This window comes from Aythya marila (assembly GCF_965140915.1).
Source record: "Aythya marila genome assembly, chromosome: 3".
Lineage (NCBI taxonomy): Eukaryota > Metazoa > Chordata > Aves > Anseriformes > Anatidae > Aythya > Aythya marila.
In genome coordinates, this window is record NC_139044.1 from 116,795,557 (window position 1) to 116,811,337 (window position 15,781).

The 15,781-nt window shown below is 45.2% G+C and overlaps 1 protein-coding gene across 4 annotated transcripts in view; it reads left to right on the plus strand.

Annotated features, from left to right (window-relative positions):
- The first annotated feature begins 6,373 nt into the window (after positions 1–6,373).
- PINX1 (PIN2 (TERF1) interacting telomerase inhibitor 1) overlaps positions 6,374–15,781 on the plus strand; it is a 59,282-nt gene continuing 49,874 nt past the window's right edge. For 2 of the 4 annotated variants that reach the window (XR_014317143.1, XM_082756381.1), the window contains exons 1-4: positions 6,374–6,391; positions 10,337–10,446; positions 12,818–12,910; positions 13,619–13,697. Coding sequence is in view for 3 of the 4 variants with exons in the window: in XM_082756381.1 (XP_082612507.1) it covers positions 6,379–6,391; positions 10,337–10,446; positions 12,818–12,910; positions 13,619–13,697 (295 nt within the window). In the remaining variant the exon portion in view is untranslated. Of the gene's footprint in view, positions 6,392–6,520; positions 6,819–8,199; positions 8,286–10,336; positions 10,447–12,817; positions 12,911–13,618; positions 13,698–15,781 lie in introns of those variants that run through there. The other 2 variants (XM_082756383.1, XM_082756382.1) reach the window with 2 other exon arrangements.

The following is a 15,781-nucleotide window of genomic DNA, read 5'->3' on the forward strand; positions in this document are numbered from 1 at the left end:
CTACCCTCCTTTCTTTGGGTTACAGACTGCCTACACCACCACTACGGTCTCACATCCCATACAGTCCATCTTGACGAAATAACAGCAACGCCAATAATTATAAAACTACGCTGAGCTCATGGAACAGAAAGGAAAATATCAGGATTTCTGCCTGCTGCCTCCTTTGCCCACGCTCCCTCCTCTGTTCCCTCGCCAGCACTGCAAACCGCTGCCGAGCTCTTCGCTGGCGGCGTTTCCAGCAGCATCACCCCCTCGCCCCGAGCTTGTTCCTGCTCCTCGCCTGCCCCAGTGGCTGCTCTTTGAACCCCTCATCTCCTGGCTGCAGGCACTCGCTCTGACATCTTTTGCTCCGCGGGTCAGACGTTGTTAATCTCTCGCTCCCTGCCTGGCGCTCGCTGGGCGGCTTCTTCTCCCCGCTAATACAGCTTCCTACCAGAGCTCACCTCTAATCCGCGTGTTCGCTCCAATCATCATCCTAAATCAAACCTGTCTTTTCGTTTTAAGGTCTCCAGGCAGTCCTTGTCCCCAGTGCTTCCATCACACCTCTCCCAGGACTCGCTCAATAAGCATTTCCAGCCTGCCCTCAGGCCATTATCACACAACAGAGGCTGATTTGCCTCACAAATGACCTGTTGCACAGCCAGGATTCACATCCTATTTCTTTATTTGCTTTTTCTCCCCCCTCTTTTTTTTTTTTTTTGGCCACTTCTCTTTTATTTTTTTTTTTTCTTTTTTATTTTCCTGCCTGTCTCTCCTCTCCCTCCTCACGTCTCCCTTTTTGATGGGGCATTTGAATAGGGCGTAAAAATAAAATAAATTAAAAATAAAAGGATGTTTTGACTTGTGCTGGTTCTTCTCCATCTGGACACACAACAATGCATTCAGGTCTAGCTGTCTCTTGCAGGCATCTAGAGTTAGGGGACCCAAACCCCACCTGCATGTGCCTGTTCCCCCCACATCAGCTCCAGGGGGGTTACAACATGTTTGTGGACTCCACCCTGGTGTCCTCTACACTGGAGTAGAGCTCTGTGGCATCAGGGTGGTCGTGGCTGCCCTTCTGTGCCATTATGTGGGGCATGGAAATGGTCATTAGCTGGGAAATGTCCCCCCTCCTTCCTTTCAAGGGTCTCTTCTAGATGGAACGGGACCATCAAGGCACGAACCAGGCTCAGATGTGCTCGCAACCTGCCTCCATTTATCCGCTCATTCAATTTTTCTTGGCATTGTTGGCTCTGTTCATCCCAGCTGGATCTCTCCCTAAGACCCAGACACTTCAACCTGAGAGTGGCATCAAAGGAACTCCCCGAAGCCCGTGGGGACTTGGGAGCTGATGCTGACAGCACGGCGCAGGCTGCAGCCACCGTGCGATCAATACGGATGTGCCAGGGGGGAAATATCCTGCTCAAATCTCTGAGCCCAAAATGATCTGTGCAGGGCTGGCTGTTGGGAAACACCTCTTTTCAAGTCAGGCCCTTGGGAGGAATCACTGGAGAGCTGTGAACGTAATGCCCGCCAGGCATATTTATTGCTTTTTCAGAGAAGAGCTACACTTCAACCACTCCAGGCACACTGAAAATAGAATTTCAGGATATTTATATATTACAGAGGGCTATAATCACCCTTATCAGCTGTGCTTCCTCTTGGAAGAAAACATATATACTTACATATATTTTCCTTTTCTGTGAGGTCAGCTTTCACTCAGTTAATACAGTAATACAGTGAAATACAGTAATTGCCTCTGAATGAGATCTTCCCCTTCGGTGTGTACTGCCTAATTCCACTGCCCCTGTGCTTGTTCACGTGCTTAAATGTTTTTAGGATCAGAACCTTAAGCTACTAATTTGTGTTACCTTCGTCTACTTCTGTGCAGAACAACCTGGACGTTGACCTTGAGCCTACTGCAATTTAAATACAGGCAGCAATAACAAAAGCAGATATGGTCTCGTTCAGCTGTGATTCTTTGCAAGCAGGGGAATAAGCAGGCAGTTCTGGAAGCAGCAGTGCTCTGATGCAGTTAAATATTGTTTTAAAAACAAACAAGCAACAAACCTCAACCTCAAGGCATCCTTTGACAGGAATTAATTCCAGTCTTCCACCGTAAGTGATGCCTTCAGAGCACTGTGAAGCTCACTCAGATGTGTGTAATGCTGCTATCTACTGGGGCGATCAAATATTACAGCAGTTTTCTGGTGTAATAGTTCTAAAAGCTAGGAGAATTACGTCTCTTCAGACTGAAAAATGGAAGCAGCACGATTTGGCTGGTGTGAGCTCATACAAGTAGATGTTAGGTTTGATCACTAAATACATGGATGATACAAGAACTTAATTGCTTTAACAGGAGGGATGATCCATAGAAGCGGCCATTACTGTGAAGAGGAATACTTTGGTCAGGAAAATCAGGTAGAAGGTTGATGGAGGTGAGGCTACATCACCTGCCTCGGATCCAGATGATAATCGAAGAGTGGCCACTGGTGAAAGTATCCTGAGTGGTGATGAACGTGAAGGATCCTGGGGATGACCTAGGAGCACCAGAAGGCAGATAACTAGGTGGGAGATAACTTTTGAGAACTAGCAGAATCATAAGTGGAATCATAAATTAGGAAAAGAGCAGCGTTAGTGAGATTCAGCTCATGCTACCCAGAAAATCAGCTGGGTATCTAAATTCCCTCTGTGTTAGAAGACAGATGGGCACCAGGAATTCAGGTTTCAGAAGTGTTTTGTACAGAATCACACAGAATCACAGCATGGTTAGGGTTAGAAAAAGACCCCCCCCTTTTTGCCCAAGGGCCCATCGCTGGCTCACATTCACCTCAGTTCCCCCCAGGACCCCCACTGCTCCCCTCCTGGGGATTTCATTATAGAAGTGTTGCCACTTCCCATCGCTTCCCTTCGCTGAATCCATGCTGACTATTCCTGACGATTTTCTTCTCCTTCCTGAGCCTAGAAATGGTTTCCAGGATGAGGTGTTCCAGCACCTTCTGAGGGATTGAAGTGAAGCTGACCGACCTGTAGTTCCTCAGCTCCTCCTTTTTGCCCTTCTTGAAGATAGGATTGACATTGCTTTCCTCCTTTGGGCATGTCTCCCAGTTGCCACAAATAGACCAAAAAATTATAGAGAGGGTGGCCACAAAATTACACCTGCCATCTCTTTCAGCACTCATGTGTGCATCCCATCAGGGCCCATGGACTTACAAATGCCCCTTTTGTTTAAGTATCCAGTTCAGAGAGGTGAGGTGGATCCTGTCCTAGACCGTCCAAACAGATCTCCGGTGTATATGAAATCTGTGAGGACAGGAGTAAAAAATAAAAAAGGGTCTCCACTGCTGATTCTGATATTTAAAGATTTCCTCCTGGTGGAAAATTTTAAGTGAAAAAATCTTGAAAGTTCCTACTGTGGTTTAACCTGGCAGGCAGTGAAGTAGCACACAGCCACTCACTCATTCTCCCCAGGTGGGATGGGGGAGAGAACTGGAAATGTAAAAGCATAAGAACTCATAGGTTGTGATAAGTACAGTTTACCAGGTAAAGAAAAAGCCACTCGCACAAGCAAAGCAAAACAAGGAATCCACTCATTGCTTCCCATCGGCAGGCAGGTGTTCAGCCACTCCCAGCAAAGCAGGGCTCATCACACATTGTAACGGTTACTTGGGAAGACAACCACCATCACTCTGAACATCCCCCCTTCCTCCTCCAATACCCCAGTTTTTGTTGCTGAGCATGGTGCCATATGGGATGGGACATCCCTTTGGTCAGTTTGGGTCACTTGTCCTGGCTGTGTCCCCTCCCAGCTCCTGGTGCGTCCCCAGCCTCCTTTCTGGCAGGACAGCACAAGGGTCTGAACAGTCCTTGGCACTGTGTAAGCACTGCTCTGCAACAAATAAACTCATCAGCGTGTTATCACCACCGTTTTCATCAAAAATCCAAAGCACTGCTTCATACAAGCACCTACAAAGAAAATTAACTATTTCAACCCAAACCATGACAGCTGCTACAAACCTGATTATTTCCAGGTGCAGACGATGGTTCTTCTTCCTAAGGCAGGACAGTAGAGGAGCCAAATAGAATTAATAGATTTTGGATAGGCCTCAGTAAGCTCAAAACGACCAGCCAGACTCTCAGGAGCCTGGTTTATGAATTAAAGACAGTTATTCCTTAACCTAATGCTAATAAGCTCATCAGTATGTAACACCCACCTGTAAACCAGGACACAAGATTTAAGGCCAACTTATTCAAAGTATATATATATATATATATATGAGCATAAGAGACAAAACGAAGAAAGTCAAGGCACTGAATGAGATATAACCAGCAGCTGCGTAACTTTAATGCAGCAGGCATAAGAGAAAGACCAAAGGCAAGGCTGATCTACTACACAGCAAAGAGGAAATGAGGGTGATTCTTCACTCAGTCTCACTAAATGGATTAGATGCAATCAAGTGGCTAACATCATTAACATGAGATGCAAAAGATCTCTGTCCCAGGTAATGAAGGACTGGAAAGTATTTGTTTTCCGGTCAGTCGAGCCTGATGAGCATGACTGGAAATTACTTTGAGAAATGGAAAAAATAGGCTGGTGAGAGCATGTGCTTTGAGAATTTCTGAAGGCTAGGTATAGGCTTAGAAGGGTATGAAAGGACTAACTTAATGCCCTGTTTTAAAGGAGGAACTGGGGCAGTCCGAGCAATTAATTTAATAAAAACTGAATACAAACTATTGGGGGAAAAAAAAAATCAACGAGCTCTCTGTAAGTTTATAGATTTGTCAAGAACAAGCTCTATCATATCATCCTGACTGCTGACTGACAGAAGAATGGGTCTAACAGACAGAAGAAAACACAATTATCATTCATATTTTCTTTGTCCTTAAGATCTTCGGAAACTGTTTTGCACAATGTTCTCACACGTAAAATAGGGAAATGCAGTCTAAATGATAGAGCAAACAAATGTGAAAAGCTGAACTGGGGGAGCTGTAATCCAGTCGTCATCCAAAGGGAAGAGAGTTGTGGGCAGTCTGCTAGGACTATTGAGCCTGGTAGGACTCAATACTCTCATTAATGACCCAACTTCAATTACAGAGTAAATTTATGACACTTGCAGGTGACTCCAAGCTGAGAAAGAGATACCAGGGACACTCAGGAACACGCCTGCAATTCAGAACACAACAAAATGGAAACACAGTCTTTAAGTATCGATTCAGTAAGAACGAAATACAAGATTAATCCCCTGCATGAACACAGAATATAACCCCTTATATTGCACAGCCCTGATGAATTGAAGAATTTGGTAGCTTCGCCATGTCCTTCTTTTGGCTATGCTTCAAAGATGAGAAACACCCAAAAAGTGGCTAAAAACCAGAAAACGCGAATGACCAGAGGACTAAAACATGACCTGCAAGAAAAGATTGCTAAATAAGGGTGATTTGGTTCAGCAAGTAAAGATCAGGCAAGGTACATGCTCAGTCTTCAAATACTGAAAGTTTGTTTACGATTTTTTTTTGTTGTTTTTGTTTGTTTTTTCTTCCACATCGAAAGTAAGACAAGAAGCACTGAGCTTATATTGTAGCACGGAAGATTTGGCTTAATCACAGTATCTTTAAATACCCTAGGATACTTAGAAAAGGAGAATAAATGCGTGGCTTGCCTGAGCAGGCATCAAGTCACTACTGTCAGGCACCTGTGGGTGCAGCAAGAGCTGTTTGTGACACATTCACGTCAAATTCAGCTTTATTACAAGTAGATGGGCAAAGAGGGGTGCACAAGGCATCATTAAATTGAAAATCCCTCCAAGATCACCTGCTCCAACCATCCCCTGCCACCAATGTCACCACTGAACCCTGTCCCCAAGCCCCGCGTCCAACCTCTCCTTGAACACCCCCAGGGACGGGGACTCCACCACTTCGCCCCTCTACCCGCCCATTACACAGACACGGACACAGCACGGGGAGGTTTGGACCTTTTTATTCACCGCGGGGACAGCCCCGCACCTCGCTCCCCACAGTCCCTCACGGGTCCCGCACAGCGCCGGGCGCTGTCAGTGGGGGGGGCACAAAATGGCGGCGGCGCTCCCTGAGGGGCTCCCTGAGGCGGCAGCCGCCGTTCCCGCCCCTTCCCCTCCCTCCGAATTTTGCGGCTGTCGCAACAAACGCCTGCCTAATACCCGACAGAAAACGCGGAAAAATAGCCTGTAGAGGGATTATAAATTAATTTAATATTTTTTGAAGATTTTATAAGTTTTAAAAATTAAATTTATCATGCGGAGACGCCTACGCTCGGCTAAATTTCGTCTTATCCATCAGGCGTTCTCTTAGGACGCCCCGCTCGCTGCCCGAAAGCTCTGAAGGCCCCGCGGCGGGAGAGGGAGAGAGGCCCCCAAGATGGCGATGCTGGCGGAGCGTGAGTGCGGCTCCGGGCGGGCGGCGGGAGGCTGAGGGGGGCCCCTCACAGGGCGGGGGCGGCCGCTGGTGGTGCTCCTCAGGCCCCGCTGGGCCCCTTTGTGGGTGTCTGAGGGGCCTCCGGGCATGGGTTGCCCTCAGTAGTAACCCTCTCGGGGTCAGCCTGTGCCAGGGCTCCGGCACCCCTGGGCCCAGCAGTGCTGCCTGAGGGGCAGGGGGAGCCGCCGGGGCCTCTGGGCCTGGCCCTGGGCACCGCTGAGCAGAGCCCGGCTCCGGCCTCTCCGCACCTCCCTGCGGGTACTGACGGCCATGGCGGAGCTCCCCCGGAGCCTCCTCTGCTCCAGGCCCAGCAGCCTCAAGAATTTATTTTTCAGAAGCTGCGAATTGTTGCTCTCTCCGTTTCTAAGTTCAAGGAGCATCTCTGCAAAGTAGGCTTTCCTAGCAAACTGAAACCACATGCAAGTGAAAACAATAATCTTCCAGCTGCAGGCTTCTATGGGGCAGGGCTCACATATGATGATTATTAGTGTCCTTATGTTGTTCAAGTAAGCTTCGTGGTGTCGGGACACCGTTAATGTGAGGGCACGAGGTCTAATAAATTTGCTTGACTGTGGGAAAGATGGATTTCAATATAGTGCCTAATTACAAAAATCTGTTTCCCACTGGAAAATACAGGTGTGAGTTGTTGAAAATAAACTGTAATAGGTAATTTATAGATTATTTTAGATGTGAGCTCTGTTGGTGCCATTTTTCAGAATTTTATTTGGACGCTCCCATTTCAGTGAGGTAATGCTATGATAGGGTAGCTTCTGTATGTAGCAAATTCTGAAATCAGTTGCTGCAAAAACTAAATCTGGTTGCTGAAACTCTGCCTTTGAGGGGTTTTTGTTCCTCACCTTCAGCTGAAGTTACAGTTGTGAAGCCAAATCATACAGATGTACACTTTGTTTCTAGTGCCAGACCAAGTTCAGCTGTTGTTATTAATTTTCATCCTAAAAGAGTGTCGAGTTGATTGGTTTTACTGCAGCAGCGCGTTGCAGGGCCTTGAAATAACTTCTCGGTGGTCCCAGTGGCAGGACAAGAAGCGGTGGGCACAAACTGAAACACCAGGAGTTCCCAGGTGGGCAGACACAGGAAGTACTTAACACTGAGGTGCTGAAACCCCACCTGGATGTGATCTGAGGCCGCCTGCTTGAGCAGGGGGTTGAAGGAGGTGATTTTGAGAGGTTTGTATAGCCTCTGTGGTGCCGTGAGCTAAACTGGGAATGGATAGAATCGATTGTTCTGTTATCGAGTAGTTTCAACTTAAAAAATGTAGCCATTGCCAAAGTGGCAGACAAGTCAGCTTTTGGTTCTTGCTTGCTTTTGACTTGGATTTTTAATAAGCTGTGATTAATTAGCTTAGTGTTGTCAGTTTGGAAAATTAAAAGTGTGTGCTTATGCGTTTTGTGGCTTGGATTAAAAATTAAATCCCTTCTGTGGGCTGTATCTTTTTTCCTGCTCACTGGAGAAACTTCACCCGTTCGTTATTCCCTGCGTTAACACCAGCTGGGGGCACCCAGCAGTGGCTTAGCCCTGGTAGAAGGGTTTAGGAACTGATCTTTTTCCACAGAGTATCTGAAGTTCCTAAAGAAATGACCCGTTCCTCCACTGGATGGTGCTGCTCACCCAGAATTGCTTTACAGTTTCTCATGAGAGCAGCCCAGGACATCCGTGTTGCCTTCAGAGCTGTTTTTATTTTAGGTAGAAGACAGCAGCTTGGTTCCATGCTCTTTAAAAATTGGTGAATGGACATTTCTGATGTGATTTATACTTCTTGAAGGTATACGGATGGCTTGCCATGTATGAAAAGGAGTGCGTTAACCTGGCAGAAGAATGAGGAGTAATCTGTAATGGTAATTAAGAGATTTGAAATACTTGGGGTGAAGCTGCTGGGAAAAGGAAGGCCTCGTGATGTTTCAACGTGAGAAATCTCCATAGGAGGTGCCCTTGGGTTTTGTTAGTGGGGTCCTCCTGGGAGTAAAACATCTGAGGGCTTCTGTATGGGGAGGCACTCGGGAGAATTACAAGAAGTCAGCTTTTAAAGTGGATTAGTTGAGCTAGATCAAACAATTCGGTTTGGAAGTTAATTTAAACTCCCCTGTTCGTTCGACACGGATTACCTCTGCCGTGTAGACAAATCCTTATATACACACAGGGGCATTACAACAGCAAGAATTGCGGTGAATTTCAGTTCTTGGGATTTGCAAAGCCATCACCTGGGAAACTGGACAGCGTAACAGAGGGTGAGCACGCTGAAAGTATCTGACAGCACACTGTTAGAGTTAGATCTAAAAAAAAAGGCACGGGCAGCATTATATTCTCTTCTAAATTGCTTCTTTTTAATGGCCTTTGTGTTGCCCTCTCTGTCCTTAATGTTTCACTGACAGCAACAGCAAAGATGTTCCCAGTTTTTGAAGGACTTATTTTTTGCTGCCAGCTTGATACCTTAGTTTAAAAGTCATTCTGCCCCATAAACTCCTGGAAACTTGAGTCCTTAGACGTTGTGTGCATCTTGGGTGAAGGAAGAAGGCAAAACATGCTAAATGTCCCAGATCCTTAAGGAATTCAGGAGGGGAACCTGAATTTGCTGGGATCTGTCTAAAATCACAGTCCACGGTGGCATTTTTCCAGCTTCTGGTAGCAGCAGACAGGATTTGTAGGGGATGTTGCTGCCTGGTGGAAAGAGATTGTTGTTTTGGTGTAGAGAAGGGAACTCAACGAGTGTTTTAGGATTCCTGTCGCAGCACTAAGTCATTTTACATACCGTAAAATCTCTTTTTGGACTGTTGGGGCTTTTATGACTTTTTTGTGGGGCACTTTGTTTGAGCTTCGAAGGTTCAAAAACACATTTAAAAACCAACCAGCATCCTGTGCTCTGACGGTGTTAGTTCTTTAAAAAAAAAAAAGAACAGAGACCGGGCAGAAAATGAACTGAACGTGCCCGTAAGATTCTCTCCCTCTGTCCCAAATCCGAAGCGTTGCGTTTTCGGGGGAGATGACTTCCTGATTATGAAAGCGCCTCGGTGGACTTGGCTCCTCGCTGACTCTCCGTGGCCTTGGGTTAAGCAGTCAGTTTTGATCCTCTGTTTCCCATGGCGGTTAATGAAGTTTGTAATCTTCCTGTCTCCCATTCTTTGTCTTGTTTATTTAGGTTCTCTTCCTGCGTGTGTTTAGGTGCGCGCTTACAGGGGCTGCTTCGCGGCGCTAACTTTTCTTCCTCGCTTTCAAAGAAGCTGTTCCTGCTGATGGAGACAAACTCACGCATGTGGGCCTGGGGGACTGTGGTTTCTGTAGTGCTTTACGTAGGACAAAAGAGCCCCGGGTCTCCCTTGGATCTCTGACACCTGCAGTCACATCCGGTGACTTCTTAGTTTCCAAACAAGCCGTTTTGCAGCAGATCCAAGAGCTGAAATCCCTCTGGTTTGCATTGTGCAGTTCAGCTCCTCTGGTCACTTATGTTTGATTTTTGACTTGGTTTTCATTATGAAAGCAAATCTTCAAACTCCTGGGTAAGAGGAAGGATGGCCAGTGGCCGTTTGGCCAGTGCTGGGAAAGCCAGCACTGAAGTCTCATCCCCCGTACATTTTATGTTGAAGCCAGCTGTAAAAAAAAAAGTTGGAATAAAGATGGGATTTAAGCCCATGCACTTAAATTGTAATCCTCAACACCTTCGGTGGATTGCAGCCCGTCCTTAGCCACAACTTCGTGGCTGTTTTACTTGGGCGTTCTTTGGACTAAAAGTTTTCATAGGATTATATTTTTTCAATATCACATTTAACAGGGTTAAGCCCCCAAAAAAGTGATTGATCTGTTAAATAAAGGACTTTTCTTGACTTGATTAAATACTTGGCATACCGTGGAAGTGTAAATAGAGCCTGTCTGAATTTTTTCCTTTCTCCTCTAGCCCGTAGAAGGCAGAAGTGGTCTGTGGATCCACGAAACAGCGCCTGGAGTAAAGATGAAAATAAATTTGGACAGAAGATGCTGGAGAAGATGGGCTGGTCCAAAGGAAAGGTATGGTCTAAAGGAGAGCTGTCTAGATGAAGGTCTCATTTATTCCTGAATTAAAAAGTGTTTTTACCAAAAAAATACCAGGGTGTAGAGCTGTGGGCGTAAGACTGCTGGGGGATTCCTGGTCCCAGCGTTTAAAACAGCCACGTTCTTTTTGTTTGATTTATTCCTTTAAGTTTGCTCAAATTCTCTGCACTCTTAGCAACATTAGATTTCTATAATTTCTTACAAAGGTACTTGCCAGCTTGTTCCTCTCTTGCTTTCCCGTTTTTCTACCCTCTCTTTGACAAGGTGATGTCCACAAGTCAGAGCAGGAACTAGATCATTAAATCAGGTGGTATTTAGAGAAGGCTTTCAGTTGCTTTCATGCTCTCGCTTCTCTCCCAGGCTGTTTGTGCAGTTGAAAGAAACTCCAAGACCTGGAGTTTAATCTTTCACCCGTTTTTAAAGGTTCCTTCTGATCTGGTCCCTGAATGGCCAAACTGCAGCATTATGGGAGTTGCATTCCTCCCCAACTCCAGCATGTACCTGTGCGGTGGGGTGACAGGTTGCTGGTGCTAAGAATAATCTCTAGGTCAGTGCAGACAGCTGCAGACATTTCTGTTCCCACTTGAAAGCAGTTTAAGTTCCACAAAGGAGCCTCAGCAAAGCTGAGATTTGGGCCTGCACATCAGCATGGTTAGTGAAACAAACACACGCAACCCACCCTGCCCTGTGATATGTATTTAGTTTTTCTCCTAGATCTCCTCTGTTTCCTTTTAAATTAACAAAATTAGGGCTGTTCTTAATTCTGCGCATGTGTTACGACTTAGTGTGAAAAATAAGCCTGCCCTTGGATTGATCAGCACACAGAAATCTGGCTTCTGTCTTTAATTTCACCGACGATAAGCAGCGATCGCTGATTCAAGGGCTGCTGAAGTCAAAGAACTGGGGTTGGTTTCGCTGGGCTTTAGACCAAACTGTTAAAAGTGTGAGACTGGAAACTATCTTGTTATGTAAAGTTGTGTGCATGGCTGTTTTTTTAAGTGTGAGACCAAAAATAGGTACATAAACCAGAGTAGGGAAGAGTGCTGATGGTATTTCAGGCTGCTAGCAGCTCCTCTGGACGTGGATAATGCTTTGCTGTTACAAACACTTCGTGTGAGGGTGTGGAAGGAAGGCCCTCGTGGTGCTTTGATTTTTTCTCAGGGTTCCCGCTCGTCAACTTCACAGTAAGTTTCCTGTGTGAGCTACTAGATCTTTCTCTACAACAATTATAGCTGTGCTAGAGGGATTTATATCCCCGTTCTGCTACAAACTCAGACAAATGGAAGCATAGCTTGGTCAAGATAATGGGGAACAGCCCATCTGTGCTCTGAAATTAAGCTGCTTACACTAGTCCCGTTACTGGTTGTGCTGAAATTAGGTCATGGCAGGATGTCCTGCTTGTTTCCATACTTTTTGGTTAGCTGAAGTTTTCAAGGTAAATTTGCCACCCCACTGATCAAAAACCTCTACTGGATCTGTGAGAAGATCAGCCGTGTTCAGGAATGATCTTTGCCTCACCTACTGGATATGCACAGGCTCTGTCCATGGGGCTTCTTTCCACTACTCCACAACACCCATGCGTACATATTTATTATATTTATTTTATAGATATATATTTATACATATTTATTATGGTGATTTGTTACCGGTGGGGTGGAAAAGCAGGTAGATATCAGGAATAATATTCAATTCCAGATCTTTCTTTTCTCCCTGGTTGTGCAATTAAGATAACACTGGGGTTAATCAAAAAAAAAATCTTCCCAGATTTGAATGCTTCTGTTTTTTTTTGGATAGACAAACCCACCATCTGTTTGCTCCACTATCTTCACCAAATCATGAGTGTGAAGGAGATGGAAAAAGTTCTTAATGACCTGCTAGCTCCAGTCCGATCCCTCCACCTCCTCTCACCCTCTCTAATATAAATCTGTTCTGCTTTGTAAGCTCCGTGTGGCATCTCTCTCAGCATTTACGCAGCTGCCTTTGCCATGAGGGAGGTGGTTTTGGTAAGAGGCATGTTCTTCCTATGTAGTGTCTTGTTTGAAAATTGTAAACACTTTGGACTTGCCTAGGAATGTCAGGTGGCTTTCTGATTAATCACCCGACTATTTAACGTTGTTGTTATTTTAGTGTTTGTGGTATTTTGCTGGAGGCTTAAGTAGTAAATTAAAAATACTTAATATCTCGTGTGTGCTAATGCCTGTGAATGAATTCAGTTGCAGGCAAGCAAATGGTAACTTGTGGTTTCTTGCTGTATTTCCTTGCAAAATGTCTTCCAGTACAACGACTCGAGTTGCTTAGTCACTGCTGGAAAATCCTTACTCCTCTTTTACCCTTAAATCCTCATTAGGGTCTTGGTGCTCAGGAACAAGGAAACACCGAGCACATCAAGGTTCATGTGAAAAACAACATGCTGGGTTTAGGAGCATCCATCAATCACGAGGTGAGTGCTAGACCCAGGTAAGATGTGGCTCCCTTTTCAGCTAATGCATCATCTTTGCAATGGGATCTTAGTGAAATCTGTTATCACACCTGGTGGTAGCACGTACCTTTGTGAATATCCCTGCAGAAACTGTTGAGCTGGAGTGTAGTTATGCTCTGTTAAGTATTTTGGAAGTAAGTACCTGCTTGGAAAGGTTACAGTGAATTCTTAGGCTGTTCAGAGAGTTTTTGCTTCTGAAGCACTAAAATATTTGCTTATTCCCTGCTTAGCTTTATGCTTTCTGCCCCTCATCCTGATACAGTCACCTCCCTGACTGGAGTTCAGGTACACAGGGGGAACTGAACGTGCTTCTAAAGATACTTGTCCCAGAATCAACAACTTAAATAACTTCATTGCTGGAAAATCACACTAGTATTTTCTGCCTACTTTCGAAAACATCTTATGCAGACTTGGACGTGCAGAGCCAACAGCAGCTCAGTATTGTTTAAAGGCTTACAAACACAATCCTTATCAGTTCTGCACCTCGGATTGTAGTATGCTGTTGTTAGTATTGCCACCTGTGGAGCTTTGTTGGTCCCTCCCACCAAGAAGGATTGAGTATCCGCAATTAAGTTGCTTCTTGGAGAGCAGAGTTTAAAACCTGTTTTAGCAAAACCTCTGTTAGGGCTGAAAACTGTTGCCTCGTATTCACCTGGGTGATATTTACAGGACAACTGGATTGCTCATCAGGATGACTTCAACCAGCTTCTGGCTGAACTGAACGATTGCCACGGACAGGGTGAAACAGGTAGGTTCATGCACTGCTCAATCAGATGCTGGAAGCTGAGCAGAGTTTCCATTCTCTGTCTTGCAAGGCTAGCTGAGGCCCTACCTTTGGGCTGCTCATAGTATCCTTGCTGAGTACAACAGCTTCTTTTCTTTCTCCCCCCAAATCACTGAGAGCTGAAGGACGTGTTGCCATCCATGACTGTGCTCAAGTTTGCCTGGATGTGTAGATCTCAGTGGATCAGTTTAATCTCTGTTAAAGGCTTTTTACTGGAGAAACCAAACATCAAAATTCTGAATTTGGGAGTTTTATCCAAGACACAGGGGACCTTTTGCTGGGATGTACAACAGCCGTGCTTTTTTCTTTATAAAGCATCCAGAGCCAGTATGAAAGCTCAAAACACAGGCGTTCACCATTGCAGTGCGTTTGCCTTCCTTTTTCTTATTAACTATCACATCTGGTTTCCATGCTCTGGTGGTTTCTTAAATACCTACTTTTCCTGTCCTCAAAGAGCTGCTTCTCAGCTTTTGACTCGGAGTTATGCATCTTTGTTTTGAGTGTAGTATAATGTGATTTTTGTAGCCCTGACGTAGAGCACACAAGTGGGGTAACTACACAGCTCTCCCGAAGGGGCTATTTATAAAGTTTATTGGTTTTGAAAGGTGTTGTGCAGTTTGACCTTGGTTTGTAGAAATGAACTCATGCTGGGCTGGCAGGTGTGAGCTTACAGAAAGAATTTCAGCTGGTTTACCATCTCTCCTTTGGACTGATACATCTCAAACTCTGATCGTACGTCTAAACAACCCTGTGGAGTGTCGTTAAGCCAAGGGCTTCTGTTTGGGCACAACAACTTGTCCACGTGCTGCTGGTGTCGGAATTGCCAGCTTAATGATTTTAGCCACTCTTAATTCATTCTTAACGTTTGTGCTTAGAAGATCTTCAGGAAGAGGAAAGGTAGGAGGAGGAGGAGGAAGATCAGCTAAAATGAAGTCTCAAGCCTGTTTTCTAATCCTAGAGAACTGGGATTAAAAATCTGAAGCCAGTGCTTTAAGAACAGGTATTTTAATTCCTGTGTAAATTATTCTGGTGCATTGGAGCCCTGATTGTGATCTGCGGCCACACAGTGCTGCTAGCTGCTGTAGTGAAAGTCCTCAAGAGGTAGAAGAGCGTCTTGTAGGGAAATTCCAAAAGTTCCTGTCTACCTCTATATCTAAATCCTACCCAAGTTCCAACTTGAGCCATGAGAAGATCATTTAGGTGTAACTGGTGGGAAACCTGCAAACTGATGAGGAGAGAGCTGAAATGATTTGCCCAAGGACACAATGAGTCAGCACACAGGCAGGTTCATTGAGCAAGGCTGTCTTGTTCCTAAAGCTGTGCTCTATCCTGTAGGTCATCCGTACTGATACAAAGCAGTCCCATTAAATCATATTTCTCCCTGTTTGACTCAGTCATTTTTCCTTAGTCTTTTTAGCAGCTTGGACAAGAGATTTCAGTCACTGAGCACAAAAAGTCGGCTGCAAGTTGAAAAGCCCCGGTCGGAATCACCTTGGGTGATTTGCAGACTGTAAGCATTGCTCTGAAACTTGTTTCTTTGGCAGTTGTCTTAAGCTGGCAAAACTCATCCAGATAATTCCGCCTGCAGCTGTGCTGCAGGATCAAATGTTACATTGTTGGCCATCATCCAGTTTCAAATTGCATTAAAAGTCAGCTGAAAACCTTCATTGTTCTTAAATAACTGGCGTAGTTGCCAGAGCTGGATTGCAATTAGAGATTGGGAAGGAAGGGCCCTGTGTTGGTTTGTATGCCAACATTCAAATACCCTTAATCTAGACAGATTTAGCTTTCTTCTCTTATTTTTCTAGCTGAGCACCTGGTGAGGAGTTTTCGAGTCTTGGCTTTTTTGCAGGGATGCTGAGTGATGAGGACAGTGTCCCTTTTCCATCTACAAAATGGGGTAAAACACTCTGACCGTGCCTGTCACGTGCTTTGGAATATTTATCTGTATCAGATTGGCTCTAGAAATGCCCCAACTTATTTATGACTGAATTGCTTTTAGACACAGCAGAAGACAGACAGATGTACCAACTTGTATGTTGCCATTG